This window comes from Empidonax traillii, unplaced genomic scaffold (genome assembly GCF_003031625.1).
Source record: "Empidonax traillii isolate 1590-97213 ecotype Southwest subspecies unplaced genomic scaffold, ASM303162v1 scaffold1131:size219079, whole genome shotgun sequence".
NCBI classification, from domain to species: Eukaryota; Metazoa; Chordata; class Aves; order Passeriformes; family Tyrannidae; genus Empidonax; species Empidonax traillii.
In genome coordinates, this window is record NW_020956324.1 from 149,268 (window position 1) to 166,371 (window position 17,104).

The window sequence follows — 17,104 nt, forward strand, 5'->3', positions numbered from 1 at the left end:
CTGTGTTAGGGATGTCTCCTGTGCAAGCCAAGCCTGAAGGCTGAATTTACAGGGTGGCTGTACCAATGAAAAAAATCTAAATGTAATGTCCCAATATCTTTGCCAACCTACCTTACCAACTTTCCTTATAACCAGTGCTTTATTTATTATGAAGTTACATAAGTGAATGTCATATTGGTTAAAATTGCAAAGGGAAGTAAGAGCTTGCTTGCTGGCTCACCTGCAGCACTATTCCGCCTTTGACATTTTGACCATTACTACTATCTTTAAAAGCAGTTGAAAAGTACATGAAGTAAATGAAAAAGAAAAATACAGTAAATTATTTCCAGTCACTACAGACCTGAATTATTTTTAAAGTGTTGGTTGACTGATGGAAATTTCTGTACTCTCCTGAGTGATCCAGAAATAAATCAGCTAAACAACCCCATTTTGTCTTTGTCTTCTTTTTTATATTTAGGACACCATATCAAAGAGTTTATTTCAGTACCATGGAGTCACTTTGACATTGGAGACACTGGCGTTCAGATGCTGATCATTCAATAGTTTATTCCACTTCATAAAAGTGTGAGTAACGGGGAGTTTCCTCCACAGATTTCCCCCTCATATATCCTCTGACAAAGCCTGAATGTTTTCCAGAATGGCAATATGAAACTTGGTGTCCTCAGCTTTCACAATTTTCACAAAATCTGTGGCAAACTGCCTTTGGTCTGTCACATTTAGAGTCTCACTCTCAGGCTTGCTGACATTTCCATGGAGGGTGGCAGCTTTGAAGCGGCATGCCTGGAGGAGAAGGATCCCTGTAACATCAGTGGGAAATGGAGTCAGGGCAAAAGTCCAGCCCTGTTCCAGTGATTCGAAGGCTGATACTGGTGGGCCTCAAAGCAGGGCACAGACAGCTCCTCTTAACCAGGGTGTTTTTGAGCACACGGCAGGAATGTGGCAACCCATGTGTGCTTCCATCCCTTGGGGGTGTCACTCACCCGTTCCCCCACATCCACCATCATACTGTGACCTGGAACCTGCTGCTTCTCCCCCCGCCCCCAACCCAGGGTGGGCAGACTCAGAAGGGAGTTTATCCTGAGGACCAAAGAAAGGGGTTGACCCCTAAATTGTTGCGGTGGGTCAGTAGCACAATGACCTCATTTATTTGGGCGAGAGTGAGGATGTTGTTGTGGCAGCCTCCTGCCTCACCAGCTTCTCATGCCGGACCAGAGCAGGCACCCCTCGGACAAGCTGGCTGAGCTGTCCAGCAGGACGCTGGCAGAGTTGGCTGAAAATAGGAAGCAGCTTCTCTGGCTCGCACAGCTCCTGCCTGCTGCACATTCCAGCGCTGTGGATTGTCCAAGGGGTGGGAGACGGCAGGTGAGTGCCGGCCATGAGGTCCCCTTTGCGCTCGAAGGAGGAGGCACAAGATGGTGGCAGGGGTGGAGCAGCAGTGGCTGGAAGGGGCCTGTGCTGGGCATCTGCACTTTGTGACATCACCAGAGCGGCACCGGGACAACACCAGTGGGATGGGGGAGCAAACATTCTGTACAGTTCCGAGAGGGCACCGTGGGATGAGGAGCCCGCTGTGAACCGGAGCGAGGTTCTGGCAACGCCACTGCAGTGAGCGCACTGGAGCAGGCGATGCACAGCCAGCATGGATGAGAACAGATATCCTTTTGCTGCTCTACCTCCTCCTCCTCCTCTCCCTGTCCTGTGACACTTGCCACACGTCTCTCTTCCCCCCAGGCCTGGATCCAGCCTGGGCACACGTGGGATCCCCAGTTGGGTGTCAGGGAGGGCCGGGGGCAGCCAGTCCAGTCTGTAGCAGTTTGATGGTGGTTGGGTGGGCGCAGTGCTGGGCACACTCACCTTGAGGCTTCTTGGCACTCCCCACCATTCCCTTCAGCCTCCCTCACATTTCCCTCCTCTCACTGCACCCTTTTCTTCTCCCTGGCCACCCCTTGATTTCCTTCAGAGGCTGCCTTTGGCCCTTCTTGTCACTGCTCTCGGACTCTTTGGGAACAGAGCAAAAGTCTCTCCTTTCACGCCTCAAAGCCTGCTGCATTCCCAGAGATCAGAAGTCAAGAATGCTCTAGAGTATGAGAAAACCAAAGTGCAAGCTTCTTAGGTTTAACAAAACTAAACTTCTCCTCCTCTTTCCCCTGTTAAAAGGCAGTGTCGTGGGCCAAAAGTTTCCTTAACCTCATCTCTCCTACGTGGTTTTGGTCTCTCATTCAGAATGATTTCAAGACTGGGAATATTGATTTAGAGGGCTGCATGAGGCTGCTTGAAAAAATGCAAATACCTTTTGATGAGGCACATGTAACACATGTTTTTAAGGTAAGGTAGATGTGGGTTAAGTAATGAAATAAGTTCAGAAGTTCAGTTACATAAGTGTCTTACATTCACTGACTATAATTTTTTTTTTTAGAAGTGTGTTTCATGCTAGTACAGTGTGCAAAATCAGCAAATAAGTTTTGTCTCTGTGTAAAATAGATAACCAAGGGCTTGCATTAGAATGTAAATCATTGAGAAAATTTAAAATATTCTGGTTTCATCTGATCCAACTTCTGTTATCAAGCTAAGGAGCCCAGACATGCCTGTCTGAATCTAGACAGAGCCATTAGAGCAACTTCCTAAAAATCTTTTTGCCAGCAGGACAACATGGACTTGTCTGAGCTACTCAGGCTTCAGACCAACACAGATGAAGCACCTATTAATTCAGTTCTTCACTACACCTCTTCTCTAGGATTTAAGAGGTGTGCCTGAATGGATAGGAATTGCACTCTAACACCCAGGGAAAGTATTGGGCCTAGATATATGGAACTGTTTAAGAGATTTCCATAAGGTTACACGATATATGGAACTGTTTAAAATATTTCCATAAGGTTACAGCTAGATATTGGACTTACTAATGAGTTAATTTAGTGTAGGGAAGAAAACTCTCAAAAAGTGGATGTAGTCCCAGTGAGCAAACAGTGCAAAATTGAGGGCCTTGGGACATCCTGGGTTTACATGTTCTTCAGGTCCTTTCTAGTAATGACTCAAAAGCTGTATGATTTTTCTTTCTACCTTATTTTTCCCCAAAAAATATCTGTCTGGTAAAGCTCTTTTCTTAAGGGAATGAAACCAAGTGGCTATATATATATATGCATGTGTGAGGGGGGTGTGTGTGTGTGTGATTCTTTTGAGAATTTTGTAACCAACTGGCTGATTCTGCCCCAGTTTGGCAGAGGAGAATTAACTATGGCGAGTCAGAAGCTTTTAGGTCATGTCATGCTGACAGGCAGACAGGAAGAGGGAAGGCATTATGATTTCGTCTCTCTGTCATGTTCCTCTCTCATTGTTCTCTGCCTTGTCAAGCCAAGGTAAAACCAGCAGCGTGAACTCAGCGCTTGCTAAAGAGGCTTCCTGTGGTTTTGGAACTTGCACTGCACTGAGAGAATTGCCAACCTTGAGAATCTCATGAGAACTTAAAAGTATTTCTCTGTTTCCTCAGTTTTCCATCTACTTTGCTTTCTGACAGAAAATCGAGAGAGATGGTCAGCTGTGGGTAGAGAAGAGAGTAATTATTTGAGGAAGTGACCTGCAAAGAACAAGCCTGAGCTAGTTGTATTTAACATATTATACTCAGTAGCCTGATCTAGTTATTTGTAGCAGTACTGACAGGTATTCTTCGCTATTTGAGAGAGATTTAAATGTATTGAGTAGCTTGGGAGTCCAAATATTTCATCAGCATAATAATATGTAAAAATACAAAGGAGCCTGGAATGGAATCTTACTGACATTTTTTTAAGTAACTACACATCAACAGTTAATCAAATGGTTATGCATAAACCCCACATTTTATAGAAAACATAGTTTGTAAAGAATAATTTGCGCTTTTTTTCTTGTCTGTTCTCTTTGAGTTTATTTTACTGTAACGCTCCTTTGAGCAATATCAGAATTACGAACATTAAGATTTTAAAGGAATAATCCATTTTCAAATAATTCCTTCAAGACTCTTTGTCTAGATACTTTTTTTTTGAATTGCAAAGATTTGATGTGCATTAATAAAAAGAAGAATAATAAAAATCTCCCAAGAAGAAATTTATATCTATCTTTTTATAGCAACATGATTTTTATAACTTTAATTTGAAAAGCTCTCCTGTGGTGTGTTATTGCCTGTATTTCATGAAGAGGTGAGATAGAAACTTTAATTTTTTGCCCAGCTTCTCTTCATGCCACTGCCTGACTGAACGTCTCCCAAGTCCTGATAGACTCTTTATTTCCAAAATAAGTTGGTATTTCTTTTCCTCTTTAACAGTTATGAGCAAATTTGCAGTTTTCTTAAAGATCTTAAAAATCAGGTTGAAGATGTCAGCCTTAGGTGGGGAATTTCTCAGCGCTAGTGAAATATGTAAAATTAGCATTTCTATTGAAATATTTTCTTACTAGCAATTTCTGTTAAAAATTATCATTGTTATTCTCTTTCACAAACTCAAAGCAAATACTGAAGTACTAATTTATAAGATTTTTCACTGGAACTCCTCAGGAAATTTACTTTAGTACTGGTTTCCATCAGCTAATGTGCTCTGACCCTACTGTTGTACTTATTCAGAAGTACAGTAGGAACTCCATAGGAGCTGGTAATGTTATCATTAAACTTTTAAGTTTTATGGTATAGATTCAAAACTAATCTAACTTAGCAATAATCAAAAGTCTTGATTAAAGTCTTGATCAAAACCAGAGCTCAAGTAAGTAAGTTCTTGCTCATGGAAATTTTGGGGAAGTAAGTGACATGTTTTAGATGCTGAAATTTAGCCTCTTTGGTAGCCTCACTTTGAGGAGCTAACAATTAGGATTTTTTATCAGCTTACAGTGATAATTATTGAGGCAATGAATTGCCATTTATTTGTGATTCTTGTGAGTATTTTTGTCATCAAATTTCTCTTACTTTGGCAACTTTTAAGAATAATGCAAGCTAAAATGTTAGATGCATTTGTATTTTGTATGTACAATTACTTGAGTAAAAAAATTTAAAGGAAAAATAGAATCATTAAATCTAAGAGAAGTGTTCAATGCAGAAATGGTAAAAAACTATTCCACTCAAATTCTTTTGCCCTTTTAATTTTTCTAGTGACTTTTATACTGAAACGTTGAAATTAATTACTATGCTAACATTTTGTAAGCTCTATAAAAACAAGCTTACAATTTAAGAATTCTGAAAGTATGGATAATTAATCTAAGTTAAACATTCTGGCTTGTTAAGAATAGAACATGATATCATAGGTTATTATAAAATACCTTGTCTTCAAAGTTTAATAGTGTTTCTTATGCGATGTTTTGAAAGACTTGGATCTCATGATAATTTGGTCATCCTTATTTCATTTTTAAATTAACTGGTTGCTGTGTTTTGTATGCAAATTTAATGGACAGTATTCACAATATGGTCTAAAGTGCTGTTGGAGAGGTATTATATTAAATATATTTTCCACTTGATAACTTTCATGCTGCAAATTTATTTTAATGCACATCATTTTAGAGACTTTGCATAATGTGCTTTAATATTGCATACACATTAAATATAAATTTATTGTAATTATTTAGATGCTAATTATGTCACACAGTCCATTTAAAGCTGTATAAAATATTTTAGCACACAAAGTCAAATCTAAAATTTGAGGAATATGGTCTGATAACACAGTGTTGCCTGAGGATTGTTCTTTGGTTCTCTCTCTTATGATCAGTTACAATTAAGTGCCTTGTGTGTCTCTTTGTATCGTTTCATATCTTTGTATTGACTGTTTTTTGTGGTGGATTTTTGGTTGCTTTTTTTTCCCCCAGAAAACAGTTGACAAACATTCGGGACAGAGAATTAGCATGGATGACTTCAAGGCAATTTATCGAGCTATTGTGCACAGAACTGAATTCCAGGAACTATTCCGGGCTTACTCGCCAGACGGCAAAATTCTACCTGACAGCCAGCTCATTAAATTCCTTGTGAAGGAACAATTTCACACTGAAGCCACTGAAACAACTGCCTTTGAACTTATTTCGAAGTATGAACCCATTGATGAAGGTATGCCTGGTCCAAGTGTTTGATATCTCTTATTTACAGAACTTATGCCAAGGACTGGGGTTTGCAAGAACCTCATATGTTTATTACTTTGAAAGCAATGCCTTTTTGTATGTTTATTATTTCTTTCTGTGTTTTCATTAATTTTCATGGTGCTATCCTTTCTCTGCTCTCTTCTTTTTTTCTGTCATTTATTTCTCTTTTTCCCTTGTCCTCCCATGTGTTCTGCTCTTCAACTCCCTGATGGTCATTACAGAACACTTTTAATTTGTTTGCCTTAGGGTTCTTATCTACCATGTTGCTTGTCTGCTCATTGCACTGTCTTCTCTCCCTTGAGCCATTTACTGATAATGCAGAGCCACAGACAAGACTTGTCCCCTTGACTTACTTGCAGTATAAGCCCCATGTAAGATCCTTGTGATCAGCCTTTCTGAATCACGAGAATTCTGAGATGTGGAGAGGTTTATAAATCTGTAAGGTGTATTCTTCAGCCATTGAAAGCTGCCTCAGGTTGTGGTGTAACATTTCTGCTGAGTTTCACTGAACATAACTTGAGGCAAATTCTGCAACTAAGCTATGAGAAGGACCTAAATGTGTTTTATTGCAAGCTGTTACTTTGTTCAGTGGAATATGAATTTCAGATGTTTAATTTTTCAGTTTCCTTGGTTCCCAGTTCTTGAAAATGGGTGGATTTGATAACTGGTTAAAAAAAATAAACCCAAGGAGAAAGTATTTCTTTTGGGATAATAACCCTGACGTATCTAGGCTGATGCTGTGGCAGAAGAAGAAAATGGATCCCTCTTTCAATGAGTTTCTTGAAGAGACACTTACTGTCCAGTAACAGCTACACATGATGTGATTCCTTATGCCTTTATTCTCTAAGGTTGCCTTTCAAATTAGAATATATTTTATTGAATATATTCTGCTCTTTCTGGGGGCTATTACGTTTACCAAGTAGTTGTATAAATTATAAGTTTAAAAGTTTCCTTTTTTGTGTGTGTTATCGGTTTTGATGGGAAAACTAAAAGCTATAACAGAGTCAAACAATGAAAAATCTTTAGTCCATTAGAAAACACATTTCTAAATATCAGCTGGAGTTTCCGCAGGTTTAATTTCATGTCTGGTTTAAATTTCAGATGCTGAGCCAAATTCTTGTTTGTTTCTTCATCTGTGATAAAATTTGTTTGTCTTGTAATTGGAAATAATCTTGCTAAATGAAATAATAGCTGTATTGTTCACTGTTCCTTTGAGGGAACTAAAACTCCCACTCAAACATATTTATTGGAAAGTCCCAGTTATGATTGACATGATAAATAACTCATGTGGTGTTGTGATAGACCATTTTGTGTAACTGTCTTTCTGAATTGTGGTATAGAATATCCTTCATCAGGACGATCTGTTGGACTCATCTGCTGTCCTTGTCCTGTGTATTGCAGAAAGGGAAAAGGGCAGATTTTGACACTTGATTGACTGGTCTGCTAATAGTAATAACCATTATCTGATAAACTTGATAGCACTTGTATGCCAAGATTAAGATCAAAACTGACTAGATTCTGTATACAGCTTTGGTAAGTCCATCTATAATGATTAATAAATCCCCAACATTTGTGCAGAGAGAGAAGACTTTCCAATGCTATTGAGCCAGATAGCTCTGAATTAACTCTCTGAGGGTACTGTAGCTGGTTCAGGAACAGTGTGGAATACATTGCTCTTCCCTTTTTATTGTACAGTTTAAATGTCTAATGGCAAAATGCTGCATTAGCAGATTTTTTTTTTTTTTGGTATGTGCTAAAAGGTTGCATTTTGGCAGAGAGAATCATTTTCAGGGAATTGATCACAAAATATGAATATGTGATTCACACCTGACAGTTTTGTCTTACTAACATCCAAATGTCAGTTTTATTTCACACGAATATTTCATTATCTCTCCATTTTATTATTAATTTTGAATAGAAGTCTTGAGTCATTAAATGAGGTTCAAGAAAACATGTCAGCTAAATGCACCTTCTTTTAAAAGCTTGGTATATATCTTTTTTTTTTTTAAAAAAATATTGCTCATTATTCAGTATTTACATAGATAGGATTAGGGACACATTGAAGATAAGAAGGTGCATCCCACTATTATTTACAGTGTAGTGCCATTCAAAGACTCTGCTCCTGTCTATTTTCCTACTAAGCAGTACAAAAACAGGGCAAAAATACAATCCTGTCTTGAAAACTTGCTTACTTTGTAAATAACAATATAAGCATCTGTCGGATAAAGAGTTTGAGTAATCCAGAATGTATTTGTGAATAAAAAAAAACCATTTTCAGTTTATTCCTAGGATATACAGTCTTTTAAACTTTGTTGGGTTGTGGGATTTTGTTGTTGTTGTTTGTTTGGGTATTTTTGTTTGTTTTGGCATTTGTGGCATTTTTTATTTGTTTTGGTTTTGGTTTTTTTATTATTGTTGTTTGTTTTATTGGCTTTTTTTGTGTTCATGAGTGTGTGAAAGACAGAGCAAGATGGAAAAAGCATTCATTTGCAGGAGAGAAAATTTGATCCCATTGGCCATTGCAAACCAAATTTCAACAAAAGCTCAACTATGACAACGTCTGTCTCTGGATTTATAAGGCACAAGAATTCAGATATGTGGAAGAGTGTGTAAATATCCAGTCTCAGGAAAAGCTTTCAACAGAAGAAGGCAATTATGGGATATGAGCCCTTAGAAAACTCCACTGCAGCTCAGATATTTATTCCAGTATGCACCAGTTATAACTGTGGGCCAAGTAACATATACATTTAAATACTAAGTTAGCTATTGGGAATCAAAGAACACATACATGCATTACAAATGTGGAAAACACCTTTCTCTCCATTTCCTAGTCTCAAATTCAGGTCAGGCTCTTCTCATCCCCACTATACTTTCAAAATAGTTCCAAGATAAATTAGGCAGAATGTAATAAACTCTAAAAATAATGTATCGTGTAACCCAAGTCCTTCATATACTCAGGCTATACCTATAATTCCTCTCTGATATGACAGTATTTGTATATGTGGCAGAGCTGGAGTTTACATTAACAGGAGGAATAAAGAAACCCATTTTTTAAAATTAGATTTAGAAAAAAATATTATTAATAAAATATATTCCAGACTATCCAAAAGAGGAAAGCAAGAATAAAGCACTGAACTTTGTAAACAAAAAGAGATGACAAGAGGAAAAAAATAGTTTCTTGGCTTCTCTTTTTCTTTCTACACCAAATGGATATATTGATATTTTATCAAATGGTATGTCATTTATGTACACGTGAAGGTCTTTTGCATGTCTCAGTTCACAGAGCTGCCCATGCTGCCAGAACTGAACTGGGCCCATGGGAGTCTCATGAGGTTTAATGAGTTCAAGGTCGTGTACCTGAGTGGGGAGAATCTCCAGGATCAATACAGGCAGGGGGGGTGAACAAATCAAGAGCAGCCCTGGCAAGAAGAGCTTGGGGGTGCTGGTGAATGAGAGGCTGGGTGTGAGCCAGCAATGTGCATTCACAGTTCAGAAAGCCAATTGTGTCCTGGGCTGCATCCAAAGCAGTGTGGGCAGCAGGTGAGGGAGATGATTCTGCCCCCTCTGCTCTGCTCTGGTGAGACCCCACCTGCAGAGCTGCCTCCAGCCCTGGGGTCCCAGGCATGGGAAGGACATGGACCTGTTGGAGTGAGTTCAGAGGAGGCCATCAAATTGATCAGAGGGATGGAGCACCTCTGCTATGAGGAAGGGCTGAGAAAGTTGGGTTTGTTCAGCCTGGAGGAGAGAAGGCTTTGCAACGCAATGACCTAATTGCAGCCTTCCTGTACCTGGAGGGAGCCTACAGGAAAGATGGAGAGGGACTTCTTATAGGGGTGTGCAGTGATAGGACTGTGAGGAATGGCTTCAAATTGAAAGAGAGTAGGTTTAGATTAGGTATCAGGAAGAAATTCATTACTGGGAGGGTGGTGAGGCACTGGAACAGGTTACCCAGAGAAGTTGTGGATGTCCTGTTCCTGGAAATGTTCAAGGCCAGGCTGGATGGGGCTCTGAATAACCTGGTCTAGTGAAAGGTGTCCCTGCCCAAGGTAGAGGGGGATGGAACGAGATGGTCTTTAAGGTCGCTTCCAACCCAAGGGATCTCTGATTCTGTGAATTGTTAGTGCAAAGCCACTCTTTCCTGCTTACAGGTAGGTCTGATCAATTCACAACTTTGTAGTTCTCCAGAAACATGGTGATGACTTCAGTTGGGTACAGTTCAGTGGCAGCAACTACAGATCCCTGAGAAAATTAAATATAAGCCAGTTTAATGTAAGGGACTGTAATCAGCTGTGTAAAAATACAAAGATTTTTATTCCTTTGATTAGAAAAGTGAGCTGAGTGCTTTTCTGAAGTCAAAGATCTTATGTACAGACTAAGAAAGTAATAATATGTTTTTATTTTGGGGGGTCTATGGTCATGAGCTTATTTATCTACATATAATTTCTCTTCTGGAGAATATTACAGTTAACTTTTGTTAATGACAAGAACAGCTAGGAAAGCATCATAAATAATTCAGAAAATAAGCAAAACTTTGGAAAGTCAGTATTTTTCACTAATTTAAAAGATAAATGCAGGACAAAAAAAAAGTAAGAATTGTTAGTAAATAAAAGTAAGAATTATTAGTAAATAGCCAACCCCCCACCCATGCACAAAGTTACCAGCTTGATGTTTAGTTATAGAGATGAATATATAGAGCATGAAAAATAAATGAAAACTAGATTTCATTGATGAGAAGCCTTCACTTCAAAGGAATTAAGTCTACCATTCATGTAATTAATTATAAACAAAGCATCCAGAATGAATGTATTCTGTTTTGAGCAACATGTAAAAAAATTCAGACTGCTTTTTAAGGACCCAGAAAGTAGAAAGTTAAACCACTTCCTATAAGCACTGAATGACATAAGGTGTGCATGAGGATAAATCAGAGTCAGGATACCGAGTAAGATACAATTATCAAGAGTCAACAGGGTAGCCATGTCATTCTGCAAATATATTAGTTAAAAGATCAAAGAAATTCCTGATGCACTACCTAAGCCCAATCCAATAATATTATTGGCCTAATATTATTAATTAGACCATTGCGAGTTTTCTAGTTCAAAAACCTGTGTAATTTAGAAATGATTATTTTCTATAAATTCTCATTCAGGTGTAAAACTTTCAGCCTGTACACATACTGAAGATCGATAACTGCAATTCTAGCTCATAAATTCTGATTCTTATAGCTGTATTAAGAATTAAGAGGTCAGAAAAGGGATTTTTGTGCAGGCTTTTTTCCTTTATTTTTTTCCATTCCCAACCTCCCCCCAAGTTTGTATAAATGGATCTGTAAGTTATTGTTAACATAATCTTGGATTACTTAATGCTTATATATCACTAGCCTACCACGATGACAAAATGGTTATTTTACAGTCAGAATGGGCAAAATCCCTCACTAATTCAAACTCTGTTTTGAAGCAAAGCTGACTTTTGAGATTATATCATTTGCAAAATGATTACGTACAAAACATGACATTGGGAGCAGCAGTTGGCAGTGTAATGGCTCTACTTGTCATTAAATCAGTTAAAACCAAAACAAATGGGATGACTATCACTGTTATGGAGGCAATTAGCTCATTTTGTTATAAATGCAGTAATGTAATAACCTTGATTTGCAATTCATCTGTCTGGGCAGTAATTTCTTTTGTTACGATGCTATTTTTATTTCAAATATTTCTACACATTGTTTAATTACTATTTATTTGGAATTTTTCACCACTGAGAAGGACACTTGGTGCTAGGAATCGTAGTTTTTGCAAGATTATATTGTCTGCTTCTGACTGATGTTTTGGAGAACAATCCCTGTTCTTTTAAAAAGAGAAAAAAAGATTATCTTAGTGCACATTACCTTCTAAAACTAAACAGCAAGGACTACTGCAAACTCTTCTTACTGGTGTCTATAGAAGAATAAAAATGTCAGAACACATTTATTCCCTCTCAAAAGTTTGAACCACTTCAGCCCCAGAATCAGGCCTATCTGATGTTTGTGTTTGTATGTTTGTTAGGAATTTCAAAATTGCAGGAAAGTATTACCCTTTAGCAGTTCAGAATTGGCTGTTAAAATTATGGAAAGTATATAAACTGTCAGTTTAGCTTCACATCAGAGATATTTTGCTTTTCCTTTTTTTTTTTTTTTTTTTTTTTTTTTTTTTTTTTTTCCCAGTGAGGAAAAAAAAGCAAATGTCATTTGAAGGATTTGTAAGGTACATGAACTCAGAAGAATGTTCAATATTTAAGACCGAGCACAAGACCATCTACCAAGATATGAACCAACCATTGTGTGACTATTTTATTTCATCTTCCCACAACACCTACTTGATAGCTGACCAGCTAATGGGACCCAGTCATCTGTGGGGATATACCAGGTATTTAGATACTGATTTTTAATATTTTAAACATCCTTTGTCTGTTTCTTTAAATGAATACTAAGTCACGTATAATCCTACTTGGCAATCAGGAACAAAGCCATCACAGATACAAGTTGAAAATGGGAGAGTGGTACTTTACTTTGTGTATAGACTTTTCAATATACTTGCCAAACCATCTGTTCATAGTGTGGAAACAATCCATTTTTTTTACTTGCACCTCAAAAAATCAACCTTTCAGCAAATGGAGTCTATAGTATGGCGCACAATATATGATTAAATCAGTTTTTACTCCCAACATGCCATGCAAAAGTAAATAACTCCCTGTTACAAATATGAAGTTTCCAGACAATATCTAATCTGATCAATATATAGGATGTAAGGGCACAGTGTGTTGGAGTATGTCAAGGATATCTGTGATCAGTGCATGCTGCAAGTTTAGAAACAACAATAACAAAACATGGGCACTCTGGTAGCCAGGAGGGAGAAAAAACTTTGCAGTGTACGACTCCAAGATGATGATGACCTGATGACCAGGATGCCTTATTGCCAAGAAAGGGAAGAAGAAAAGGGATTGTGTAATGACAGCAACATAGAGGGGCAGAAACTATCAAGAACTTGGAAGAAAAGTGTCCAGCATTCCTATTATTTGTACTACGTTAGTGACGTGAAAGTATTTGGAACTGTCATCTATCTCAGCTCTTTTTTTGTTTTGGTGGCTCTCTGGATATTCTATAATGACTTGTAATCACCAGAAACATTAGTGAATTTATAGGAGTATTAAAAATTATATGATGTTAACACTGCCTTGCTGAAAGTAATTACAAAGAGGGTATAAACCCCCATCTCTTCATCTTTATCTGCTGTTAGTGTGAGGAAAGTGCTAAAATCAGCTAGAGGCATCTTTGAGATGTTGTAAATGTGAAGGGCAGTATGTAAGAGATAGGTTGGTAATTAAGTAAAATAATGTGGAAGAAATGTTTCAATTAGTTACAAGGCAAATGTTAGAGACCTAAGACCTTTAAGGGATTTCATTAACATACTAAAAATTAAACTGGTAAATTTAAGGCACCTAAGAAACTTTAGCACTCCCTCTTGCAAGTAAGGTGGGGGTAGAACAACTGAATTACATAAAGACCAAGAACAACCTGACTCTCTAAGTGCAATGCTCTTATTTTTAAGTACAGTGATCCTCAAACTTGCAGGCAAGTCCTGGAAAAGTAATAGAAAAGCCCATTTATTCTTCTATTTTAAGTGACAGTTTGCCCTTATTCCGCAATTCCTTTATTGAAATCTTTTACCCTCTTTTTTTACTTTCTTAATGAAGGTTATTCAGGTAATACCTTACTCATTAATGCTCCAATATAGTTCATTACCTAACTTACAGAAGATAAACAACAGAAAGTATTGCTCTGTCTCATATCTGTATAATTCTATAGGATTTCTTTTTTTTTTTTTTTTAATGATGAAAAGAATAGAGGCTCTTTTTTTTGGTAATTAATCAATGTGGCTTGTAAACAAAAATACAGCAACTTGTATAAAAAAGTTTGATATCCTTCTTTTGACCATAAAATTGTGTTTCTTGTTTTTCTGAAGTGCTCTCCTGAAAGGGTGTCGTTGCCTGGAGATCGACTGCTGGGATGGCTCCAACAACGAACCCGTTGTGTACCACGGCCACACTTTAACCAGCAAAATTCCATTTCGTTCTGTAATCCATGTGATTGACAAGTATGCCTTCATGGTATGTTTGTACACATGTATGTATATGCAGGTTGGTTACGATGTGATGGTGGCTCTAACAAAGCCCAGGGACATGATTGTTGTCAGAGATTCTCCAGAGTAAAACAATCGCAAACAGAGGCAGTGCTTATGGCAGTGGGCAGAAATTAATCACAGGAAAATGGTGCTATCTCTTCTTCATTTATTTTTAATTTTTTTTCAAAGGAAGAGTAAACATATTTTGCTGGATGATTATAAAGCAAACTTGCTGCAAAGAATTCAGGTGATCTTAGTTTGTTAGGTGGAATGCTCACCTGAGTTCACTTAATCAAGGACTGAATGTGAAGTGAACAACTGCTTCAGAATCAGTCTGGTGCTTTACTCCTTTATAACTGTTAAATCTTTTTGCTTCACTTGCTCTTCTGTTGCTATCAGTCCGTCTTCTATCCTACATGTGAGTTTATGAAATAGACAAAAATACTATATTATAGCTGAGTTTGAGATTTACTCTGTTTTTCCATTTCCTCCCTTTTTATTTTAACTATTGAACCTGATAAGGGTTGCAAGCTACTGATGTCTTTTTGTCAGGTGACTCTTTAGGGCAGTGTCCCCTCTGCCCATCTCTGGCAAAGCAGCAAAAGGTGGAGAGTTTTTGGCACTGTCTCAGGCTTTTGTAGAGGTTTCTGACAAAAACCCTGCTCAAATAAGTCCTGAATGAAATTAAGACAACTCTTGAATTCAGGCCAGAATTATGTTTAAATGTATACATCTGTGATAGTACATTTATATGGACTTTTATACGTGTATGTTTATAACCTTCTCAGTGTTAATCAAAGCTGTGGATTTTTTCTATTCTGATTTCTATATACAATTTAATTTGCCTCTGATTTTAAAAGTTCACTGTTCTTCAAAACCCATTAGATATAATTCTCCTGCTCTTGATAATCCACCACATGTTGTACTTGACTGTAGTAGAAACTTCATTTCACAGGGACAAGTTAGAGTAAGATGATAAAATCACAATAGGTAATGGTTCATACCAGCTGTACTTCTATTAATGGTCAAAAGCAAATGCTGAGGGGACAAATGTGAAGACAGAGTGAAAAAAATAGCACTTCCTTTATAAACAGACAATTTAGGTCCTGCTCAAGCAAAGATTTTATTCAGTTTTTGTTTTCAGTAACCACCAGTATTACTGGCAAATTATGAGATTAACTTATGCAGTCTAAATGGACATGTTTTATTTGAGCTCTTCTCTGATTTTTACTCAGTTTCCCTTGTTCTATCTGCCTTGCTTGAGTACTGTGATGAGCAAAGTGTGCAGAGTCCCAAGAAAAGTTTGTGATATTATGAACAAAGTAGATGTATAGCTTGTTCATGTAAAGGCAATGATCTCTGGACAAGCTTTAAGGATACTCAGCTTGAAATGTCACCAATTAAAATATGTCATAAACTAAAGCAAAAGACATTTAATCTTGCTGTACTCTGTCAATTTTAATTTTAGAATCTGATTTTACCTTTTAAAAACCAAAGGGTTCTTTTTACACCTCTGTATATGTCTAGCCCTGTTTTAACCCCCCTTTTACATCCTGAAGATACATTTTTCTCTTCAATTGTGCTTTCTCTTTTCCATAAATATTGTGAGCCTTTATATTGTGTTACTAACCTGGAACAACTGACCTATATTCTGAACATCTGAAAATAAAGGAAAATATAGATTGGCAAGGGGACTTTTAAATAAGATATTTTGCAAAAGCAAGTGATCTTCTTTTTCTTTATGAATAATAAAATCTTTAAATTATATTTTCAGTCATCTGCCTATCCACTTGTACTGTCTTTGGAGAACCACTGCAGCCCTAAACAACAGGAAGTAATGGCAGAGTGTTTAAAAAGCATTCTGGGTGACAAACTTCTTACTTCACCAATTGGTGGTGAGACAGAGATGACTAGACTACCTTCTCCTGAGGTAATAACCTTGCACTTTTCTCTCTGAAAGATATGGAAAAAGATGTGTTTTATTTGTTTGTTTGCTTGTTCTTAGTTCTCTGCAACTGAATGTATGGAACACTTCTGGTGTCTGAAGTAGACCTCAGATAGTAACAAAAATTATATATAAACAGGACAGAAAAGCCACATGAAAAAAATATGTTAGTGTATCTGTTATCTGCTAATTTATTTTTTGTTGTTTAAATTGAAGGAAATTCCTGAAATTTAAACATGTCATTGAAATGGAAACCTGAATCCAAATTTTTTTGGCAGCAACAACAATGATGAGGAAACTTTCTTATTGATTTCTGCTACTGGAAACACATTCTCTCATTCTCAGTGTGTTTCTCCCTAAGACTGTTTCTCAGCTGGTGGCTTCAGACCCCTGGGATATGAAGTCAGACAAGGCAATTAGATGGGTGTTGAAAATTTTATTGCAAACTAAAACAAATAAATTCCCACTGTTCCAGCCTTTGCACACAATTATCTTTCAAGGACAAAAGTTTTTTTAAAATCTGTTGTGGCATGATGCATACATCCAAAATACTTATTTAGACTTGTCAATCTTGCCAGTGATTTTTTTTTTTTTTTACTGTAATTGAAAAAGAATGCAATTGAAAATGTGGGGAGGAAACACTGTCACAAGGAAAAAAACCCACACACAAAGGGATTTTAAGGATTTATCAAGGAAAAATATTTTTAAGAGATGTGTCCAAAAGATACACTAAAGAAAATGCATAGTGCTGTATTTCCATAACAATGTAGTTGTAAATATATTTATTATATATATTTCTCACTCAACATAGTTGGTTTTTTTTTTTATTGTAGCATTACATTTTTTAATATCACAGTGTCCAGTATCACTTTGAAAAGGAGGGTTTGTTTTGAAGCTTCTCAAAGCATGACTGGATTCGGTGTAT

At 37.2% G+C, this 17,104-nt stretch overlaps 1 protein-coding gene and 1 pseudogene across 1 annotated transcript in view; one reads left to right on the forward strand and one right to left on the reverse strand.

The window, feature by feature from the left end:
- Positions 1 to 346: 346 nt before the first annotated feature.
- On the reverse strand, positions 347 to 1,652 carry LOC114068824 (annotated as a pseudogene).
- PLCZ1 (phospholipase C zeta 1) overlaps positions 1,548 to 17,104 on the forward strand; it is a 44,984-nt gene continuing 29,427 nt past the window's right edge. Inside the window, exons 1-6 of the mRNA XM_027905216.1 lie at positions 1,548 to 1,653; positions 2,202 to 2,325; positions 5,812 to 6,046; positions 12,278 to 12,479; positions 14,076 to 14,220; positions 16,009 to 16,164. Coding sequence (XP_027761017.1) covers positions 1,640 to 1,653; positions 2,202 to 2,325; positions 5,812 to 6,046; positions 12,278 to 12,479; positions 14,076 to 14,220; positions 16,009 to 16,164 — 876 coding nt within the window. The 5' untranslated portion in view covers positions 1,548 to 1,639. The remainder of the gene's footprint in view (positions 1,654 to 2,201; positions 2,326 to 5,811; positions 6,047 to 12,277; positions 12,480 to 14,075; positions 14,221 to 16,008; positions 16,165 to 17,104) is intronic.